The sequence below is a fragment of the Protomyctophum bolini genome (genome assembly GCF_963924005.1).
Source record: "Protomyctophum bolini genome assembly, chromosome: 12".
Classification (NCBI taxonomy): Eukaryota; Metazoa; Chordata; class Actinopteri; order Myctophiformes; family Myctophidae; genus Protomyctophum; species Protomyctophum bolini.
In genome coordinates, this window is record NC_137873.1 from 1,268,176 (window position 1) to 1,289,701 (window position 21,526).

Here is a 21,526-nt window from a genome sequence, read left to right on the forward strand (position 1 = left end):
TGCTCTTTCCAGCGGATGGAGGGCCACAGGGGAGTGCACAAAGTTGACAGAGAGAAATTGGCACCGGAGGGGGTTAATAAAAGTGCGAGCGGAATAATAACCACTACAGTTCGATGGCCATACTCTCATAAGGCTCACGTGAGGCAGTTGTGGTTACAACTTCAGCAGCAGTCCTTTAAGCCACCAGATAAAAAGCGGGGGCGGAAGGGGAGAAGTGTGGTCTACGAGGCAACAGGGCGGGATGCGTCAGTGGGGGCAAATAGACACAGAGTTGACCCCAAGGACCCGGCTGATACACTGAGAGAAAGCGCAGGATGTGGAAGAGAAGTGCAAGGGGGTTTCTTCAAGTGGGTCATAGCTCATGGCAAGGCCAACTCTGGGCTTTTATCTTATCCACCTGGGCTGTCATGGCTACGAGAGAGCCCCACCTCCGAGGGCCGTTTGTATTACATGTGGGTACCGACTATGGTGCCTGGAATACGAGGAGCCATAATGGGAAAGATAGGATCAACCATTCTGGACCATTTGTTAAATTGCGTGGCTGATGCATTGACCCCCACGGATATCATCACGCGCATGCAGGATGAATACGGTAACTGGGGATACAATATCTCTCAGATGAGAGAGGGGACATTAGCTCCTATGTGTGGCTCAGATCCGGAGAGCGGAAACCGAACTTGTCGTCTGCCCTATAGGGAGAGACTCAGACGGTTCCGAATGGCCGTTTGGGATGGATCGGGGGAGGAAAACAGTTGGAACAAGTTGGCAGGACTAGGTTTCACAGATGACGAGTTGAATCTGATTAATCAGAACCAGTGTTGGCAGTCATCACACGAGACCGAAGAGGATAAAATCCGAATGTTTATCCATCAACAATTTGCTGCAATGTTTACAGGTTTTCACCTACACATGTCACGACGGATAGGCGGAGAGCCATGGCCTGGGGGTTTGAAAATCCTGGTGGCCAAGATGCAGGCGGAACCAAATTTAGAACACTTGCCCCTAGACGACCCGGCAGGGGCCACATTAACTCTACCACCTCCAGTTATTTTGGCATCAGGGGGGGAGGATCAATGGACCTTGAGGTTGGGAATAGACTCGGTCATAGGGGCAAGGGGAGCTTATCTGGGTCTATATCCTAATACGCATTTTGGCTACTATAGCAGGGACTATTGTACAACCGAGGACCGCAGTTATTGCTATGATATGGATTATTTTCCGGAACTGGCTCGCAGGGAGTCAGCAGGAATGCTAGCAGATGTGGCGCAGACCCGCACGGTGGTGCCTCTGAGGAATAATTTAACCTGGATCGGCTGGGGGAGGAAATATGATAGAGAAAAGGCATCCAGATGTAATAATCCTCCCTCTGAAGAATATTATACCGATAGGAACCCCCCGCCCCAGGAAAACGCATTGACAAGAATGTTTTGGTACGATAGCCCTATCATCAGTGTGGCCTCAGATGTGGAGCGGTGGAGCGTGATATTGGGACGAAGGGGCCTGGAATACAAGGGCAGCAGGAGTGGAAGCAGATTCCGTGCTATTCCGGAAATAGTACATTATTGCAGCTATGGACCGGGTTGTTCAAAATTGCAGAATGTATGGAAGGAAGTTTTGAGCGAGGGATTTCCCTATTTCACACCACCAAATGAATATTTGCTGGGACGGTGGTCTTTCACTAATTATAGATTTTGCAATAATGATGAGAAGCCAACGGCACCATGGGTGAAGAGCCAGGAAACAGGGCACGATTTTGATTTATTTGCCCCATGGACATCACCAGGACCCGGTTTATTGGAGGCGGGTTTGACCACAGCCCATTATTCACTAAAGGGGCTGTGGCCTGAGAGCCATATGATTAACATGACTGAGGGTAATTGCTCCCAGCGGACAACATTGCCTGCTCATGCAGGATGGAATTGGTGGAAGGCCGCTACTATTTCCACGACTATGATGATTGGCACAGGAGCGATTGAGATGGGAGATGGAATAAGTGAATTGGCAAGAGATACAGTGGGATGGATTGCAAGTACTATACAGGGGATGCGAGAAACCCTAGTACAGGTCGTTGCCTGGGTACTACCCATAGTATTGGTCATCCTGGCTATGATCATGTTGGCCGTCTTGAAGCGTATGGGGGTCCTGGCGGTGATAAAACATGCATTTAAAGAAGTGATTATGGGGGGACGAATGAAGAGGGCGCTCAACAAGAGAGCACCAATCAGGGGAAAATTATAAACAAATATATATGCGTATGCATGTATGTATGTATACATATATATATAGGCAAGCGTTTTATTTGGGCGCCAGTAGCTTTTCTGACAGATATAAATGCTGATGAATATATAAATGTGTGTGCATAAGTATAACCAGTGTGTGGACTCTAATCAAATATACTAAATATTCTCTATGTACCCAGGGAGGACAAGCTGAGGGAGAGATGGCACCAGGTGATAAGGGAAGACGGAGTGGAGATAAGAAAGTGGGAAATCCGCAGGCTGAGCAGCATGAAGATTTGTTTCGGGCTTCTGTGGATAAGGAGCAGGCACTGGAGGCGTGGGTAGAAACTGCGACCACTCTGACACAGGAGGAAAAAGATAAGGGTGACTCGGTGAGTACGTCCCCACAAGAAGAGGCGCCCATAGGACGTGAGGAGGTATCGCACGGAATTACCACAGTTACGCCTTGGGCTGGGAGCATAGACATAAAACCAGTTATCACTGTGCTCCCACGGTTAAGGGCAGAAAATATGGAAGCAAGCAGGCCTCATCGAATGCACTTATACTATGTTAATGGTGTGAAAATAGAGGATGATGCGTTATTGGATGTGGCCACCTGGTACGATATTGCAATGGTAAAACCAGGATTCACACCAAAGCATGATGCGTATTTCCCGTTCACCAGTGAGACACTCCAAGTGTTACAGGAGGACTCCGTTTTGACAGCCTATTCTGATATAAAAGTTTTATGGAAGCCGGAGGACCGACAGGATGTCCGAACCTCCATATTCAGAAAGGGCGTGTTAAAATGGGCACGAGTGGACCTTGTAACACGTGAAGAGGGTTCTCAACCCCATACTATTGCTTTGTTAGTCTCAAGGCAGTGGGCCGATGAGGGCAAGGTGGGGAAGGAGGGCAAGAAACGAAAAAGGAAGGGTCAGGTACAGGGCGATTGGGTGATTCAGGAGTGGATCATAAGGAGAGGTTTTTGCTGTACATAAAAGAAACGGAGCAGGAAATGAAGGGGAGGGGCTGGGACTGATAGCCTATATATCGGTTCTGCAAGCTTTCATAATGATTCCCCACTATAAAGTGTAAATAATGATCAGCAGGAGGAAAACTAACAATCAAATTTCTCATTTCTACATAGGAGAATAAACACCGCAAAAGGGAGCGCAGCAGTCACGTGGCCGAAAAGGAAAGGAAGCAGTCCAGACCTCGTACAGAGGGCGCAGGGAGGCGAGCTGTAAACAAATCTCCTGGTGACAGGGAGATGGAGGGCCTGGTGCAGTCAGATGACAGGGAAAGAGCGGCAAGAGGCAAGCAGATCGAACCGGAAGAGGGGGCTCGGGATGCCGGAAACGGTGTGCGTACAACGGGGGTCTCTCAGGTCCAGTCATCATTCCGACAGGGGGAAACTAGATCCTCTCCAATGTTAACAGACAAGAAGGGGATGAAGACCATCCTGAAAAAAAAAAAGGGGAAAGACACAAGGTACATGGCCCCGCCCCTAACTCCACCAGGCCTGAGGGACATGGAGGAGGACGGGGGAGAGAAGGCGGAAATAATTATTGACAGTCAGAGCTCATTCGGAGAGGAGGAGGACCTGAAGTCAGATGACGAAACTCTAAAGTACGAACCGCGGAGGAAGAACACAGCGCTATATGATCCGGAGTATCCGTCAATGCTCCCGATCGGAGACAAGCCGCGGTTGACAATGACGTTCCCGATACTGAGGAAGAGCAGTCCTCGGAGGAGGAAACGGAAGCTGTCAACAAGGGAAAAGGGCATGCACCGCTCTATGCGCCTTGTAGCCATGGGGGCGGGCCTACTGTGTTTAGGTCTGAAGAAAGATTCAAGAAGGATACTGACACAGATTTATGGTCGAACTTCGAGGTAGGACGGCGAGTAGTGCTTCCCTCACGCGAGGAGGAGGTACGACTGCAGTTCTTCGGGGTCAATGGGGGCAAGATCGCCCTGAAGCATTTGGCCGACCCCAGGAACTGGCAGGATATCGCTATGATGAGACCAGGAATTTGCCCTATCCCCACCAGGGGGGGGGTGTTCCAGAGCTGGTCGGCGATGGGGAGAATAGCGGCGATAAATGCCTCTTCTTTGCTGGGTGGTTCAGTAGTGATGCCCATTGTACCACTGCTTCCTGGGCAATACCAGGCGATAGTTACCCTATATGAAGTGAAGACTGGTACCTGCCGATACTGGGCAGAGGTGAAGGCAATCAACAAAGTAGGAGGGATACAGGTAGTGATGCAGGAAGTCATTCTAGGAACTCCAAAGGGGCAAATAAGGGAAGTCGGTAGAGGAGTGATGCACCCAAGGGCCCTACCTGGTAGAGAGAATGAGGTGGTTAGAAAATCGCCCATGAAAATGTCCGGAGGGGCAGCAGAAGAGCCTGTCACCAGCAGTATGAGGGGAGCGACCCCAGAAACTTCAACAGGGGGTGTTAACAGGCCGACGGTAGGCCTCAATGAAGTTGCATGGGATCAGGTCAAAAGGGGCGGGCGGCAGGACACCAGAGATAAAGGAAGGCGCGAAAATCAAGCGCTGGTTACAGAGCAGGGGCGGGTGAGTGTTCAGGACAGCTCACAGTTGAGGAAAGGGTCACCGCGCCGGCTAGTGGCACAGCCTTCCGGTTATGAGGAAAGCTTTCCCAGGTTGTTTACTGGGAGACCCCAGACTGATAAAAGCACACAACAACAGTGGGGTCACGGGGCTTACAATAAGTACACCAGGGCGGAGGAGTTATCTCCCACCTTTCATGTGCAGGAGGCACGTTCTTGCCAGGATGGCAGGGCCCGTAAATCTTCTCCTCCAGCTATGGATGGTTACAATGGAGAAGTCGGGGCAAGGGACCGGGATATGAGAACCGAGCAGAGAGGTCCGGTGCTGCCCCAGGGGAGAAGGGTCGACGGTGTCAGAGTTGAAGCAGGATTCAGGGCAGGACGTGTGAGGGGCCGAGGCGGAGCCAGTGTGAGACCTTACCGCAGGGCTGAGGATTTTTAATAGATCCACAAAGCAGGCCCACAAAGAAGGGATTGTTTTTAGTGATGAATAAACTAAAGTAAATGAGATCTTTAGTATATTTCAGTTAAATGATTGTTTGGTATGGAACCATATTTACTTTTAAGTGCGTATAAAGATGCCTTGGTTTTTTGTTTGAATTTGTTTTGGTTTTGCTGTATTTGAGTCTAGAGATAAGAGGGAAGGATGGAAAGATAACAGGTTGTGTGTGTGTGACAGATCTAGTTGTTAACTGTCCCCCTCTCTGCCCCCCCCCCCCCTTCCCTGACGGTCAGAGGATTAAGGGAAGGGTTGTACCCCAGCCCCTCTCAAGGAAGAGAACAGGATAATTATGTGTTTTTATTTTCATTTATTGTGTCGCTTTTTTAGGATATAGTTCGATTAATGGGATAGAAGTATGATGTTCCGTTAAACAAAGTTTTAGCGTAACATACCCACTAAGAGTCTTACTCATGGAACGGTTTATTATTTTGTTTTTGTATTTTAATGTTTTAAAAGTGTGATTACAAAAGAAAAGGGGAAGATTTTTCACCTCCCTGCCAAAAATAAAGAGAAAAGGATAGAGTAGTGAGTTTTTTAATATAGATTGTGCATGCCTTTGGTAGGATTAAGCTTCCAGATGTGCATGTTAAGAGTAGTGTTTAAATGTGTGTACTAAGGGTATCTGAGTCATAATTTTGAAGGAGGGATTAACATTTTGAAGTGTTTGTAATAACAAAGTCATGAAACAGGCCAGGGCCAAATGGTCAAAGAAGATAAGGATTTGGGAGGAGGGTATTTGAGGAGGAAGGCTAGAGGAGAGAGGAACCTTTTTTCCCCCATTGCTAGCAGTGTCCTCAGGAGAGAACAGTCCTCTGTTTTTGTGCTCCCGGTGAACATTGAATTTTTTCCCTATAGTTTTAGATAAGTTTTTTTTTTCCAGTCATTTCTTTTTTACCTATTTGATATTCTCTTTTCAACGGATATTTTTCCTGTATCCTATAGCTTTTCTAACTTTTTTGGTTGTATTTTTGACTATTTTGCCATTTTAACCATTTTTCTTTGCTGTAAACCGTATATCTGCAAATTATCTGGAGAAATAAACACATTTTCGATTAACAAACAACTTCCGCTTGCCGTTCATCTATGCTGGTGAGTAATATTGATGTGTTTGTATGAGTGTATGTTTATATGATGTTATGAGGCGGATTTTAATCCCTGCCTCATTTTATGTACTATCTGCTGTTATCTTATCATAGTTGGTATATTTTGGACAGATGCAAAGTGAACAGGTAATCAGAAGAATTACACCGGAATTGTGCAGCAAGCAGTGTCCACGGGCGAGTCACTGGGAACTCTTGCTGTTTTTCCTGTCAAAGAGGTGCTATCCCGCTCTATATGAGAGCCGGTTTGTACCCTCTCAGGACACCTGAACAGTGGTATTTCCTGGGTCCTATTGCCAAGGGCGGTAGGGGCCTGGGATCTGACTGCATCAGAGCGTATACCTGGATTTATCACTATAACCGACAAGGGGTGTGATCGTCGGAAATCGAATCTACAACAGGGAAAGATTTGTTGCGGTGACACGCTCAACTAGTCGACAGTATTAAACGAAATAATTGAAAAAGAACAGACATGCGCCATTAAAGGACGTATGATGTGGGACAATTTAAATAGGATCAGAGAGATGATAAACTCACGTCATGAGCCTGGCTTTTTTATTGTTGGCTTTGACCAAAAGAGAGCTTTTGATTTGGTAAATAGAGAATATTTATGGGGTGTTTTAGATAAATATGGGTTTCCACAGGTATTTATAAAAATGGTTAAAATGTTGTATGCAAAATCTCAGGTGGCGGTAAAAGTAAATGGAAGGACGTCTAATTACATTGACATAAAGAAAGGGGTGAAACAGGGCTGTCCGCTGAGCGCAGCGCTCTACGTTCTGGCCATCAGCCCATTACTAAATAAAATAAAAAATGATAACCGAATACAAGGAGTTCGGATTAATAGAACGGTAGCCAAGGTGTCCGCATACGCGGACGATGTAACTGCCTTTATAAAATCGCAGAGAGAACTGGATTATGTCAGAGAACACTTCCACCTCTATGAGCAGGTCGCGGGGGCCAAGCTAAATGAGACCAAAACGGAATGTATTTGGATAGGAGAGGAGGATCGGAGGCCGGCCCTGCTCATGGAGGTGAAAGAGGAAATGAAAATACTTGGCATTTTCTTTGCTAATAGGGACTGTGCAAAAAAAAATTGGGACAGAAAAGAAATGGAAATACATGCCGAAGTTGAAAAATGGAAAGTTAGGGACATAACTTATAAATCGAGAATAGAGATTGTAAAAACATTTATTTTGTCAAAGTTATTGTTCCTGGCCACCATTTTTCCGCCACCTGAGAAATGCATAACAAGAATTAATAGGATGTGTGTACGCTTGATTTGGGGAAACAACCGGGAGGTTGCCAAAAGGATTTTTATGTTTAAAAGTGTCAAAGAGGGAGGCCTTGGCGCAATGGACGTCGGCAGCAAAATAATGATTGCATTCTGTAAAAATGTGGCTAGGGGCATTCTGTGTGGAGCAGCTTGGGTAGGAGACCACAAAACATGGAGAAAACAGAGGGGCAGGGGCAGACTGTCACTGCCATACTATAAACTGCCATATGGGGACTTTACCACAAAACATAGCAATTTAAATATTAACTGGGGAACCCAATCAAATAAAATAATATATAATCTAATAAGTAATAAGATATATGGAGGTATGGTACTTTTTAAACACTGCTCCTTTGAAGAAAGTAAAAACCTAGTAAATAATTTTAACAGTGGCCTCGTCACTGGGAAGATGCAGGACGTTATGTGGTTAACTGCACACGGTAGACTTCCGACTAGAGCAGTGGTTAAATGGAGCTGCTTTGTAACCACAACGGAATGCCCCATGCCAGACTGTGCAGAACTAGAAACAATATGGCACTTACTCGTAGACTGCAAAAGATCAAAAGCAATCTGGAGCAAGATGTACGATTTAGGTGTGAAGGTGCCATGCCACAGAGACATTTTGTACGGTATCTTTAACTGCAGAAAAGAAGATTATAATATATTTTGGGTTTGTATTTGTGTGACAATTTTTAGGATCTGGACAACTCGGAGTAAAATGTCAATAGACCATGTAGTAATTGATGCAAACACTGTGTTTAAACATATTAAAACGGAACTTAAAAGGAAAAAAACAATGGATCGTAAGAGTTTGCACACGCACCTAAACTGGTCCACCTTGGCACTGTAGCCTGTCTGGAACAGTCCAGACAATATAATCTTTGTAACGTGTATATATATATCTTTTCTGCCTTATCCTGATGCGAGGACTCCCTCTTGGACATTTTATATATTTATTAATGTTTGTACTGGGTGTGTTGCTCTGGGGGTCTTGTTGCGCGCCGGCGGATAGTCACACATGGCACCAAAGCATGGTGCTGTCTGCTGGCGGGCGGCGAGGCCCTCAGAGCGGCACATACAGGCGCAGGCGCTTGGGCTTTAGGGGGCGACGCGGAGGGTACACATCGCATCAACGGATGGTACTGTGGCGCTCGCGCTCCCTGGCGCCTAAGTGGCTGTGAACTAAATGTTTTTGATGTATGTATTGATGATGTTTTATGAATTATGATGTATGTAATTTGATGTGATGATTTTATACATTGACAAGCAGCATATATGTTTGTATGGATTTTCAAGTTTCGATATATGTATGACTTGTAACTGTGTGGAAATTTAATAAAATACTTTAAAAAGCGGAAAAACCAGAGGAAAGGTGAGGCAGAAGGCCAAGACCCGCTCATCCCGTGCCGGGCTCCAGTTCCCCGTGGGTCGTGTCCACAGGCTGCTGCGTAAAGGCAACTATGCCCAGAGAGTCGGTGCTGGCGCCCCGGTCTATCTAGCAGCTGTCCTCGAGTATCTGACCGCTGAGATCCTGGAGTTGGCTGGAAATGCTGCCCGCGACAACAAGAAGAGTCGTATCATCCCCCGTCACCTCCAGCTGGCCGTCCGCAACGACGAGGAGCTCAACAAACTGCTGGGTGGAGTGACCATCGCTCAGGGCGGTGTGCTGCCCAACATCCAGGCTGTTCTGCTGCCCAAGAAGACTGAGAAAGCCGCTAAGAAATAAACTTTCATTTCGACTGACCAAACCCCACAAAGGCTCTTTTAAGAGCCACCCACTGTTTCTATATGAGAGTCATTTCCAATATTCTGAATGCGCACTTTTATCCAGTCTGTCCACATGTCTGCAATCATAACAGCGGGTTATTGCTAAATTTCTTCAGTTTGAATGGAAAATTAGTTAAATGAAACCCACACTGCTTCGTGGTAGTTAATGCATTATTTTCCCATTTCCCTTCCCGCTCTATTCTACATGAGGTACTAAATGTTTAATGCTCCAAATGCTGTTTATGTAATGCTTGCATGATATCTAGTAATTTTCTATCGGCATGTAATCACAATACTTTAATTTATAAGATTATATATGTTGCTGCCCAACATCCAGGCTGTTCTGCTGCCCAAGAAGACCGCCAAGAAATAAACCTGCTTCATTTCGACTGAACAAAGAGCCACCCACTGTTTCCATTTGAGAGTAATTTCCAATTTAACGTCCTAGTCACTTCCCCTAGTATTATATGTAAATAAGTAATAGTGAAATTACACTGCTGCGAGCTGTCCATTTAAACAATATTATGAAGAAATTTGAATTATACAAATTGTTCTAGATCATGCTAGCAGCCGTTATGACACCGGTCCACAGAAACATTTAAATTAAGTCTATATATTATGAAATGATAAGATTCTTTAATGTTCATAATGTTGAACACCATTTACAGCAATCATTTAATAAATGCACAGTACTTAATTAAGAAGTTACATGCCTATAGTCTTCGCATAGTTATTCAGATCAGCGTCAGATGACTGACCTGGAATAGCAGACAGTCTGTAAAGGCCATTTGCTTATAGTATGTGGATAAACCTTAGAGTAATAACTCTATGGGATAAACCCTTTCTTGGACAAGATGGGTGGTCCTTAAAAGGACCGTTGTGTTTAGTGCAGACAGAACAGTTTACTTGGAGCTGGTGTACTTGGTCACAGCCTTGGTGCCTTCAGACACGGCGTGCTTGGCCAGCTCACCGGGGAGCAGCAGGCGGACGGCGGTCTGAATCTCCCTGGATGAGATGGTGCGGCGCTTGTTGTAGTTAGCCAGTTTGGAGGCTTCACCAGCGATGCGCTCGAAGATGTCGTTGACGAAGGAGTTCATGATGCCCATGGCCTTGGAAGAGACACCGGTGTCGGGGTGAACCTGCTTCAGGACCTTGTATATGTAGATGGCGTAGCTCTCTTTCCTTCCCTTTCTGCGCTTCTTGCCACCCTTCGTGGCGGTCTTGGAGACGGCGCCCTTCTTGGAGCCCTTCTTGGGCGCTGGTTTCGCTACTTCAGGCATGTTTCTTTCTCAGTGGAACGAAGATAAGAAGTGATCTGTGAACGGAGTTGCACCAGTATTTATAGCACGCCTATGCAAATTAAGTGTGCGACTCCCATATATTATTGGCTGATCTGATCCTGCCACAAAGAGGGTGGTGTCTTGTCTTTGTTCCTGCCTATGCTTCCTGCATACTGTTTTCCCGCTCGTGCAACATGGTGAGGGGTTAATATACATTTAGAGTAAATTAAGAATGTACAGATATTTTGGGTATTAGCCTAGGCTATTATGTTTTTCCACATTGATAACGGTCTATCTATTCTAGATGTTCATTAAGAAGTGGTTATTTCACAAACGAACACAAATCGAATCTAAAATGGAAGGGAAAGGGACAGCGGTCCTTTACAGGGCCGTTTGTTCAACCAATTGTTTATTGTTTATAAGGATCCCCATTAGCTTTTGCCTTGACAAAAGCTAGTCTTCCTGGGGTCCGACACAGACAAACATTTAACAAAGGCAATACTTACAATTGTTTACAAACACTAACTCAAAATATAACATAACATAAAATAAGAAGAACATAGCAAAAAATCACTTTCAACACATTTTACATTTGAATTATTATTTTCCCAGGGTTACTGCAGTGTGATTTACATAAGATGTTCTTTTAACTTGATTTTAAAGATGAATGTTGTATTTGTATTGGTTATACACTTTGGTAGTGCATTGACCAAACAGGTCAGTGTCGTGCACAGATACTAATAGAGGGTATGCACGTGACATCATCATCAAACCCGAAAGTTATGCAGGAAGGCCTACTGAGTGACAAACAACTACTTTCTGGCCTTGACAGCCTTGACAAACAAAAGTCCTTTCTGGTTGCATTAAACATCGTCAAACAATCGTTAAACAATGTTAAACTCACTTTGCCACTCGATTTGCCATTGACTTTATGCATGTCCATACCCTCTATAGCAGGTTCCCAAATTGTGCCATGTCAAGGACCCCCAAATTGACACTAATGAGCCCACGGACCCCATTTGAAAGATATATGCATAAGAGAAGATGACAGCTCTAGCATAGCCGCAATTTGCAACTCTAGATTGTATATAGGTGTTGCAATTTGGAAGCACTCGTTTTTATTAACGGGTCGCGCTGCTGCCTCCTGCATTATGTGCATTCGAAACAGGTTGAACGCAGGGCCATTCAGTGACATAGGACGAGTGCTTCATCTCAATATCAGGTATGCCAAATCTATAATATAATGCACAACTGTCACAATTCAATATAGAAACACAATATAAAGCACACGTCAGTGAAATAATAATATATATATATAATAAAAATATATAATAATTTAGTTTAGAAGTGTCTGAAAAACTCTTTAAAGAAAATGTGGGTGGCTCTTAAAAGAGCCTTTGGGTTGTTGGTAGATTAGATCAAGTCAGCATTATTAACCTCCGAAGCCGTACAGGGTGCGTCCCTGTCTCTTCAGAGCATAGACAACATCCATGGCGGTCACGGTCTTTCTCTTGGCGTGCTCGGTGTAGGTGACGGCGTCACGGATGACGTTCTCCAGGAACACCTTGAGGACACCGCGGGTCTCCTCGTAGATCAGACCGGAGATACGCTTCACTCCGCCACGGCGAGCCAGACGGCGGATAGCGGGCTTTGTGATTCCCTGGATGTTATCACGAAGTACCTTGCGATGGCGCTTGGCGCCTCCTTTTCCCAGACCTTTTCCTCCCTTACCTCTTCCAGACATCGTTGCTTTAGCAGTAGTTCAAGAAGTGAATGATTTGAGAGCTCAGAGCCTTGCCTTTTTATGTGTGTTCTGAGGACGTAAGGGAGGACAGGCACAGAGAGAGCAAACGTGGGCGTTGCCAATGTGCACTGCCCCCCCCCCCCGCCAACACACACACTCCTCCCCTTCACATCACCCATTTGTTTTTACAGTAACATTGCTATTCAACTCTATAATCATATAATTACAGTTATTTTTGGTCAATATTTTTGCCACTCCAATATTGCTTTCCTGTTTTATTGGTTTTATTCCTTGGCATTATTATTATTGTTTTTCCCTCTCCCTAATAAAGTTGATTTTACATGTTGCTTCTTCTCGCCCCTCATCTGTAAAGTGTATTTGGGTACTCAACTCAGAAAAGCACTATATAAGTTTGAGATATTATTATAATATCACGGTATTATCATGCAAGAGACTGATACAATAATGTATTATGTAAACATTTGTAAAAACCCTTGGAAAGCATATAAATAACATTCCATGTTGACTTCATGACTTATCTTCCCATGCTGCAGTATCGATAATGTAGGCCTTTATGATTTGGAACTATTTTGGCAGGCTCTCAGTCAAATCTGGTCACGTCATTGTCCACTATTCAATGTTGATTTGTACCAAACTGATTCATGGTATAGCACAATTAGGTATGAGAAATATGCCGGATTAGAATTTATAGATTTCTATTTTTCTAATACACAGGCATAAACTGCCTGGTGCTCACATGATCACAATTATAGTGAGGATAGGATACTCTTATAAAACAATGTGGTTGGCTCTTAAAAGAGCCTTTTGTGGGTATAAATATGGAGCTGACAGTTTACTTCTTTTTGGGCGCTGCCTTCTTTGCTGCCTTGGGTTTGGCAACCTTCTTGGCTGGAGCCTTCTTGGCTGCTGCGGGCTTCTTGGCCACTTTTTTGGGGCTCTTGGCGGCCTTCTTCGGGCTTTTAGCTACTACTTTCTTGGGAGCAGGTTTCTTGGCTTTCTTTGCGGCTACGGGCTTCTTTGCTACCGCCTTCTTGGGTGATTTCTTAGCCGCAGCGGGTTTCTTGGCTGCAGCGGGCTTCTTTGCTTTGACTGCTTTCTTAGCTACAGGCTTCTTTACCTTCACCGCTTCTGCCTTGTTAATCTTGAAGGAGCCAGACGCGCCGGTGCCTTTGAGCTGGACCAGGGTGCCTTTAGTGACCAGGCTCTTGACTGCGGTCTTTACGCGGACCTTGTTCTTCTCCACATCGTAACCGCCGGCAGCCAGAGCCTTCTTGACCGCAGCGAGAGACACACCGCTCCGCTCCTTGGAGGCGGACACGGCCTCGACGACCAGCTCAGCGACGCTGGGGCCGGTCTTCTTGGGTCGGGGAGCTGCTGCTGCCTTCTTCTTGGCTGCCTTGGCCGGAGCTGGTGCTGGTGCTGGTGCTGGAGCGACTTCTGCCATTATTTTCTCGGATAGTAGATCGCTGTTCCTTCTCGAAAGTAAACTCTCAGAGTGATGCTGAACGCTCTGAAGGGGCTGGACTTAAACACCACATGAGAACCATCTAGACTCAACATAAAGAGCAGCTCTTCTGTAGTATCTTAATGTGACACTTTTGTGTTTTCTCCTCAATTAAAACATCATATAACTATCTACTGGGTATATTATTTAATGCAACAAAGAGCTGATCAGTTAACACACATGCTCCTTTTTGACATTAATACATCTGATATAAAAACAGCACTCTAGTTTTTAAGTTATATGATAAAAAACACCACCCTTCCACAGTCCGACACAAGTGTTTCCTATCATTTGTATTATAAAACAATTTAAACTATGATAAATTGACAATGATACTCAAACTCGTCTTAGCAGACATTCATGGCGACGCAATAACATAAACTATACTTTTGTTTTGTCTTCCGTTTTTCTATAAACAGAAGGTTTTCTGAGACAAGTAAACACACTCCAGTTGACAACAGCATGGTGGAGTTGATACCACATTCCAATGACAGAGGTTGTAACACTTGGTCAAATGTGTTTTCATCTTCAATCTACTGCAGGTACATTATATATTTGGTTATGGTTATGGCACACATAGGCTACACTTTCACATATTCCATGCATTACCACTAACAATAATGTGATGATGTGAGCAGACGAATGTGACTTTGGAACATGATGTTGTATATTGGCATGAATTATTTTACTTAAACTGGTGTGTACAGTAGACTATACTTTTGTATTATACAAAATATTTGTTGTAATGTCACATTTTATGGACAACATGTAGACTATAATGTATTTTATGGACACTACTTTATATGTATTCTTTTCAGAGCCACCCACACTTTCTTTCAATATTTATTCAGCTAAGTTTCATGATCAATGATTAACTACTTATAAGTAACCCGTTCTCAACATCGAGTACATTATAGTAGTAATGGATGAATTCATGACAGAGGTGAGAGTGCATCTTTAGGTGAGGCTTTGAGACGACAAGCTTGTTTATGGAGCCTCACACAGCTGGACTCTAGTTAACATTATGAAATGAATGCAGTGATGTGCAGATCAAACTGTTTTCATTCTCCATTATTGCATGTGTCAGTTCAACATAAAAGGAGTAAATCTGAAAGGTTGTGATTCTCTGGTTCAGAATGTATTTATTTTCCCCTAGCTATGCTGATTAATAGCACGAACATCACTTTAACCACTTTTTCAAATTAGAGAATAGCAAGCTCACAAGATCACACAGACAAACATGAATGAACGAATGGCCAGTTTTATGGCATTGTCCCAATACAAACATGAAATGCCATTGACAACGAATGGGCAGTTTTGAGTGTTTGTGTTAACACGAACATTGAAGACGACGACATAAATTGTGATTGGCCAGCCAGAATGAGATGATGTATGAGTGCCCCTCACTTCACATGGGTGTTATTTTTAAATGAACTCACACACTATGGCCAAATCAAGGGTCTGTATAATTTAGCTTAATCAGGTCCCTGGGTTCAGCAGAAGGTACTCATACAGGCCTGGAGATCACTCAGCTCATCATTATCTTAGTGATAAGACATTCAGTCAAACACCTTTCATTGTTATGAAGTAACTGACACCAAACTCTCATTTAAATGTCACATTGATCACATTATAAGAAAAGTTAATTTCAGCATTGGTGTACTCTATCGATCTAGAAACTGCTTTCAGGTGGTGTGGGCCCCACTATTAGACTATTTTCCTCGGATCCTTCTAAAGGCCCAATGCCCCATTGATTGGACAGACCCCATTGATTGGACAGATCTAGGATAGGAAAAAGAAGAAGGAAACTGTATGTCTACATGTGAATGGGCTCGAGACATGTGCATTATTTGTTTATCTTTTTTCTTGTTTTTCATTTTGTTTTGCTTCCTATGGTATGGATGATGGCGTAGATGCACTGGAGGAACCCCCCCTGTCCTAATGTTGTTGTTTTTTGTTGGTGTTTATAATTATGTTTTGTCTGCCTGTCAGTTTGGCAAAGTATGTCCTTTTAGATTTGTTTTTTAGGTTTGTAAAGTAAGTAAGTGTACGTGAAAAAAATTAAAAACCAATAAAAAAATTAAAACAGAAACTGCTTCTCTGTCAGAAAAAGACTAGTTCTACAACTTATCTTACCCATATTTGATCATGCAATCCAATTTGAATAGTCTCAATATAGTTTACAACAACCTCTGCAGATTTATCCTAGGTTGTCCTTTTACAATTGTACTATGTATGATAAGCTTGAGTTGTCCTCTCTCACTATAAGAAGACAGCGTCATTGGACCCAGTTTAAATTTTAAATGTATACACTTCAACTAGCCACAATATCTCAAACAGTTTCTAGTACCATCCACTACCAATTTGCAGTTGGTTCCAACAGTCTCCAATGCATTAGGCAAGCATTCATATTTAAAGCCCCCTCTGATTGGAACAATTTACCAACACATATTCGAACCATTTCATCCTTTAATATGTTCAAAAACGCAGTGTCTTCTTATATTACGACCTCTTACATGCCCATGACCATCTCACTCCATTTTATCTATTATCTATATATTCATTACTTAATGACTTAATATTATTTACTTACTTCTCTTGTGTTGTCCCCCATGGGACATAAGGTTCCAATAGGATTGTTCATTGTAGTTTCTTACTTTACTATACGCTCAGGCAAAATGAATTTACAATCAATTAGATTAACTAAATGTTTCTCTTTATGAAGTTATCCAATGCTGAAAACCAAATTAAATGTATCTTAATGCTGACCTATAGTGACGGAACAACTTTCTTTTTGCTACTATGCTTGTCTAGTGCAATACCCTGTTTTGTGCCGTTTTTTTCCCCTTTTGTTAATTACCTTGTATTGACTGACATGACTGTGTGGAGTCTGTGGACCCTCTAGAAAACGAGATATTGTATCTCAAAACAATAATTTAAATCATCACTTGTAATAAAGGCTAGGAATGAAAATGGCTTTCCAAGCACAGACGAGTAGAATAATAAATTAATGCATTAACTAATTATATTGAGAATATTGTCACCTATGCTAATGTATTGCCTAAATTACATTTCTGCCTCAAGACTGTAAGGGGAATTCTCTTTAAATAATACATTGGGTGGCTCTTAAAAGAGCCGTTTTGGTGTGACAGTGACAAATGAGTATATAGTTTAAGCACGTTCTCCGCGGATACGACGGGCCAGCTGGATGTCTTTGGGCATGATGGTTACCCTCTTGGCGTGGATGGCGCACAAGTTGGTGTCTTCGAACAGACCGACCAGATAAGCCTCGGCAGACTCCTGTAGAGCCATGACGGCAGAGCTCTGGAAGCGCAGGTCAGTCTTGAAGTCCTGGGCGATCTCCCTCACCAGGCGCTGGAAGGGCAGCTTGCGGATCAGCAGCTCGGTGGATTTCTGGTAACGACGGATCTCCCTCAGAGCCACTGTACCGGGACGGTAACGGTGAGGCTTCTTCACTCCACCGGTGGCCGGCGCGCTCTTACGAGCTGCCTTGGTGGCGAGCTGCTTCCTGGGCGCTTTGCCGCCGGTGGACTTACGAGCTGTCTGCTTAGTTCTTGCCATAGCTTCTTCTATCAAAGCTCTGAGTAGTAGAATATTTTTCACAGAGCAAACTGCTGCCTTTTATTAGCGCCTCGGAGACGCCGTCGTCCTCTGATTAGTCAGTGGTCAGGAACCTCCTTGTTTGGGGAGGTACCATGCATCACTGGCACCGATTGGAGGGGAACCCTTACAAACGTTGCTGCTTTAATAGCTAATTATATGGAATAGTAGTTTCCACTGCATACGGAAAAAATAAAATGCATTGCTCTATCTTGTATGACACGGCGCAAATAAACATTTCTACTTGTGACAAAATAAAAATAATGGGGACATATCTTGTCTTAATACATAATATAACCGCTCATAACAAACGCTCCAACTGATATCTCAAGGTTGTTTATTTCCCCAAGACAACGTGAAAAACTGCAACACAAAACATAACAATATCCTTTTTAAAACAATGAAACATGAATGTCCTTGTTGTCAGTCAATCATGATGTCCGTATTATGTAAACAAACACAATGAGACGTACACAAACAATGAAACGATCGACAGAATTACAACACTGTTTACAAACAAAGAAAACAACAACAACATGTAACATACCGCGTGCGCCTTCTGCAGATTATTTTAGGAGAGCTACTTTATATTCTCTTATATTCTTTATTTAAGGACACTCTTTTTAGACGTGGGAAGAGCTCTTTGCACAACTGAAACTCAGCTTGTTCATTGTTGTGACTGAGTTCAGCTCACAGATCAATGCTGCCCTTCTAGGTCATAATGAACGGCAGTAAAAGACCAGGCAGCATACAAATACAATATGTACCCAAATAAACATACATATAATGTTCACATATTATCCATTTTCAGAAAGGTAAGCAATAAAATAGAATATAATATATATATTATATACAGCTACACATAATTAACACCTACAACATTATACATATTAATGTGGTCAAACTTTGAACACTTGTGTGCTTTTGACACAGAAGTGATGATGATGAGTGGACTACAACTAAAATGTGCCTTGCACTTGAATGCAGCAGTTTGCTGCAACAATACAACTTGTTTAAAGAGAGAAAAAATGTCAAGAACCAAGCAGACCACACCCCACCAAAATTAGTAAGATGCCCCAGCTGACTGCGTGCCGCCCTAAACTGACTATCTTATAATTACCGGTATACGTCAATTGTATGTACATACTTCATGTACATTTAGCCTACACTACATTTAGTGTCATATTGCATGGATCCCACTTGCTCTGAGAGACGTTTGGTCTCCGTTTTTGGGAAGAGTCAGAGTTAAGACTGGGAGGAACCGATCACACCACTAGCAGTGATTGGTGGGAAGCTCATACACACTCAGCCCGCGCTCTCATCCGTCTCTATGATTGGTGGGGCGCACAGCCGCACACACATAATGTACTAAGTTGAATATATAAAATGTCTCGCACGCCTCTACTCGAGCATATTTCTTCGAGTGCTTATTATTCTAGAATTTAACCTAACCTACTACAAAATGAGTGGTCGAGGAAAAACTGGAGGAAAGGTCAGGCAGAAGGCTAAAACCCGCTCATCCCGTGCCGGGCTCCAGTTCCCCGTGGGTCGTGTCCACAGACTGCTGCGTAAAGGCAACTATGCCCAGAGAGTCGGTGCCGGCGCCCCGGTCTATCTGGCGGCTGTCCTCGAGTATCTGACCGCTGAGATCCTGGAGTTGGCTGGAAACGCTGCCCGCGACAACAAGAAGAGTCGTATCATCCCCCGGCACCTCCAGCTGGCCGTCCGCAATGACGAGGAGCTCAACAAACTGCTGGGTGGAGTGACCATCGCTCAGGGCGGTGTGCTGCCCAACATCCAGGCTGTTCTGCTGCCCAAGAAGACCGAGAAAGCTGCCAAGAAATAAATCTACTTAACTGAACAAACCCCCTCAAAGGCTCTTTTAAGAGCCACCCACTGTTTCTGCATAAGAGTAATTTCCAATAGCGCACTTTTATATCTTAACTTTCTATTTATCCAGTCTGTCCGCAAACGGCACAGCAGGTTGCTTAATTTCTAAAGTTGGAATGGAAATTTAGTGAATTGAAACACTTTTTCCCGCTCTATTCTACATGAGGTCCTAAATATGTACTTTATGCTCCATATCTAGTATTTTCTATCGGCATGTAAGCACAATACTTAAAGGACCAATAGGTCCTAACTAATAATCATGATAAAATGGCACGATTTTGTTCTACTCAGTCTGTGTCTCATAGGAGGGCTGTGGGCAGTTTAGAAACTGTCTTCCAGTGACATGATTAGGCAGATTTTTTTTACAAAAATGTTTAGATTTTCTTTATCGTGATGATGATCCATTTTCGCATTGCAACTTTTCAGGACTAGAAAGCCCGCAGTGTCTATTAGCTTGTATTCCCCATCGATGATGTCACTGGAAGACGGTTTCTGAACTGCCCACATCCCTCCTATGAGACACGGACCGAGTAGAAAAGAATTGCGCCATTTTTTCATGATTATTACTGAGGACCTATTATATGAAGATAGGTTGAAAAGTGGTGAAGTGGTCCTTTAAGATTGTCACACTTGGACTAACTGGTAGTAGTTCTAGCCGACATGCATTGTACCGTTGTGTTAATAGCAAACTATGCAGTTTACAGGCTGTGAAAAGGCCATTTGACATTTCACAAGTCACAACTTGAAACAAATATCCTTTTAGGTTTAACGTGAGTATCTATCATTGGATTTTCATTTATTATTAATGTAAACATAATTGTTATAGTGGCGCTAATGTATTGGATGAATCTACATGGTGACAAGCTTCTGCAAGGTTGTTCATTTAGACTCTCAATAATACTTTGTGAATTAAACAATGCTCATTATGCATTACCCCATTTACTGTAATATGTCTCCGAGCAACGGTACTCACATTAATGTCAGATGACTGACCTGGACCAACTGGTTTAGCCGACAGTGTGTGTAATTTGGATTTACTTTTTCTTGGAAAAGATGGGTGGTCCTTAAAAGGACCGTTGTGTTTAGAGCAGACAGAACAGTTTACTTGGAGCTGGTGTACTTGGTCACAGCCTTAGTGCCTTCAGACACGGCGTGCTTGGCCAGCTCACCGGGGAGCAGCAGGCGGACGGCGGTCTGGATCTCCCTGGATGAGATGGTGCGGCGCTTGTTGTAGTGAGCCAGTTTGGAGGCTTCACCGGCGATGCGCTCAAAGATGTCGTTGACGAAGGAGTTCATGATGCCCATGGCCTTGGAAGAGACACCGGTGTCGGGGTGGACCTGCTTCAGGACCTTGTATATGTAGATGGCGTAGCTCTCCTTCCTTCCCTTTCTGCGCTTCTTGCCGCCCTTAGCTGTGGTCTTGGCGACGGCTTTCTTGGAGCCTTTCTTGGGCGCTGGTTTCGCTACTTCAGCAGGCATGGTTCTTCCTTACAGAGTGGGTTTAAGAAGTAAATTATTTTAGGCGTTGCACCAGTATTTATAGCATGCATATGCAAATGAAGTATGCTACTACCACCACATGATTGGCTTCAGCTGTCACTGTTTACGTGCCCGAGCCACAGAGGGAGGAGACTCACTGTCTTTGTTTCTGCATAATGTTCTCCCGCCCGATCTATTGCTCAGCTAAAATACAGACTAGGGTAGTAGGGAAGGGATAAATGCTAATAAACATTCAGAGGACATCTATATTTCAATAGTTCTATTCCATGCTTAAATATAAATCCAGTTATGACACACGTTCTAATCTGATTCAATGCATAATTGATATAGTAGTCACTCTTCAAACTCTGAGATGAATCCGATTATATTTTGTATATGGCCCATGTCCCTGAACTAGTTTGTACCACACAAAGCTTGATGTAGCCAACTACTTAAAAACATCTTCTTTACAAACATTGCAAACATTGCAACAACGCTGGTTAAACTCCCCCCCCCACAAGGTGGCAGCAAAGCCTACATTTGA

At 43.7% G+C, this 21,526-nt stretch overlaps 7 protein-coding genes across 7 annotated transcripts; 2 read left to right on the top strand and 5 right to left on the bottom strand.

The window, feature by feature from the left end:
- Positions 1–8,707: 8,707 nt before the first annotated feature.
- Positions 8,708–9,402, top strand: LOC308325394 (histone H2A-like; the record flags this gene model as incomplete). Its single annotated transcript, XM_080777881.1, has 2 exons — positions 8,708–8,793; positions 9,030–9,402. 2 exons carry the CDS (start codon positions 8,708–8,710, stop codon positions 9,400–9,402), a joined length of 459 nt encoding a protein of 152 aa, XP_080634007.1.
- Positions 9,403–10,336: 934 nt separating this feature from the next.
- LOC308324930 (histone H2B 1/2-like) lies at positions 10,337–10,723 on the bottom strand (the record flags this gene model as incomplete). Its single annotated transcript, XM_080777275.1, has 1 exon — positions 10,337–10,723. One exon carries the CDS (start codon positions 10,721–10,723, stop codon positions 10,346–10,348), a length of 378 nt encoding a protein of 125 aa, XP_080633401.1. The 3' UTR covers positions 10,337–10,345.
- A 1,432-nt stretch (positions 10,724–12,155) lies between these two features.
- LOC308324935 (histone H4) lies at positions 12,156–12,467 on the bottom strand (the record flags this gene model as incomplete). Its single annotated transcript, XM_080777280.1, has 1 exon — positions 12,156–12,467. One exon carries the CDS (start codon positions 12,465–12,467, stop codon positions 12,156–12,158), a length of 312 nt encoding a protein of 103 aa, XP_080633406.1.
- Positions 12,468–13,271: 804 nt separating this feature from the next.
- Positions 13,272–13,932, bottom strand: LOC308324914 (histone H1-like; the record flags this gene model as incomplete). Its single annotated transcript, XM_080777260.1, has 1 exon — positions 13,272–13,932. One exon carries the CDS (start codon positions 13,930–13,932, stop codon positions 13,321–13,323), a length of 612 nt encoding a protein of 203 aa, XP_080633386.1. The 3' UTR covers positions 13,272–13,320.
- Positions 13,933–17,163: 3,231 nt separating this feature from the next.
- LOC308324918 (histone H3.2) lies at positions 17,164–17,574 on the bottom strand (the record flags this gene model as incomplete). The annotated part of the gene is made up of 1 exon (XM_080777264.1): positions 17,164–17,574. One exon carries the CDS (start codon positions 17,572–17,574, stop codon positions 17,164–17,166), a length of 411 nt encoding a protein of 136 aa, XP_080633390.1.
- Positions 17,575–19,075: 1,501 nt separating this feature from the next.
- LOC308324919 (histone H2A-like) lies at positions 19,076–19,459 on the top strand (the record flags this gene model as incomplete). The annotated part of the gene is made up of 1 exon (XM_080777265.1): positions 19,076–19,459. The coding sequence occupies one exon, from the start codon at positions 19,076–19,078 to the stop codon at positions 19,457–19,459; it is 384 nt and encodes a 127-aa protein (XP_080633391.1).
- A 1,093-nt stretch (positions 19,460–20,552) lies between these two features.
- On the bottom strand, positions 20,553–20,982 carry LOC308324924 (histone H2B 1/2-like; the record flags this gene model as incomplete). Its single annotated transcript, XM_080777269.1, has 1 exon — positions 20,553–20,982. The coding sequence occupies one exon, from the start codon at positions 20,980–20,982 to the stop codon at positions 20,605–20,607; it is 378 nt and encodes a 125-aa protein (XP_080633395.1). The 3' UTR covers positions 20,553–20,604.
- Positions 20,983–21,526: the final 544 nt, after the last annotated feature.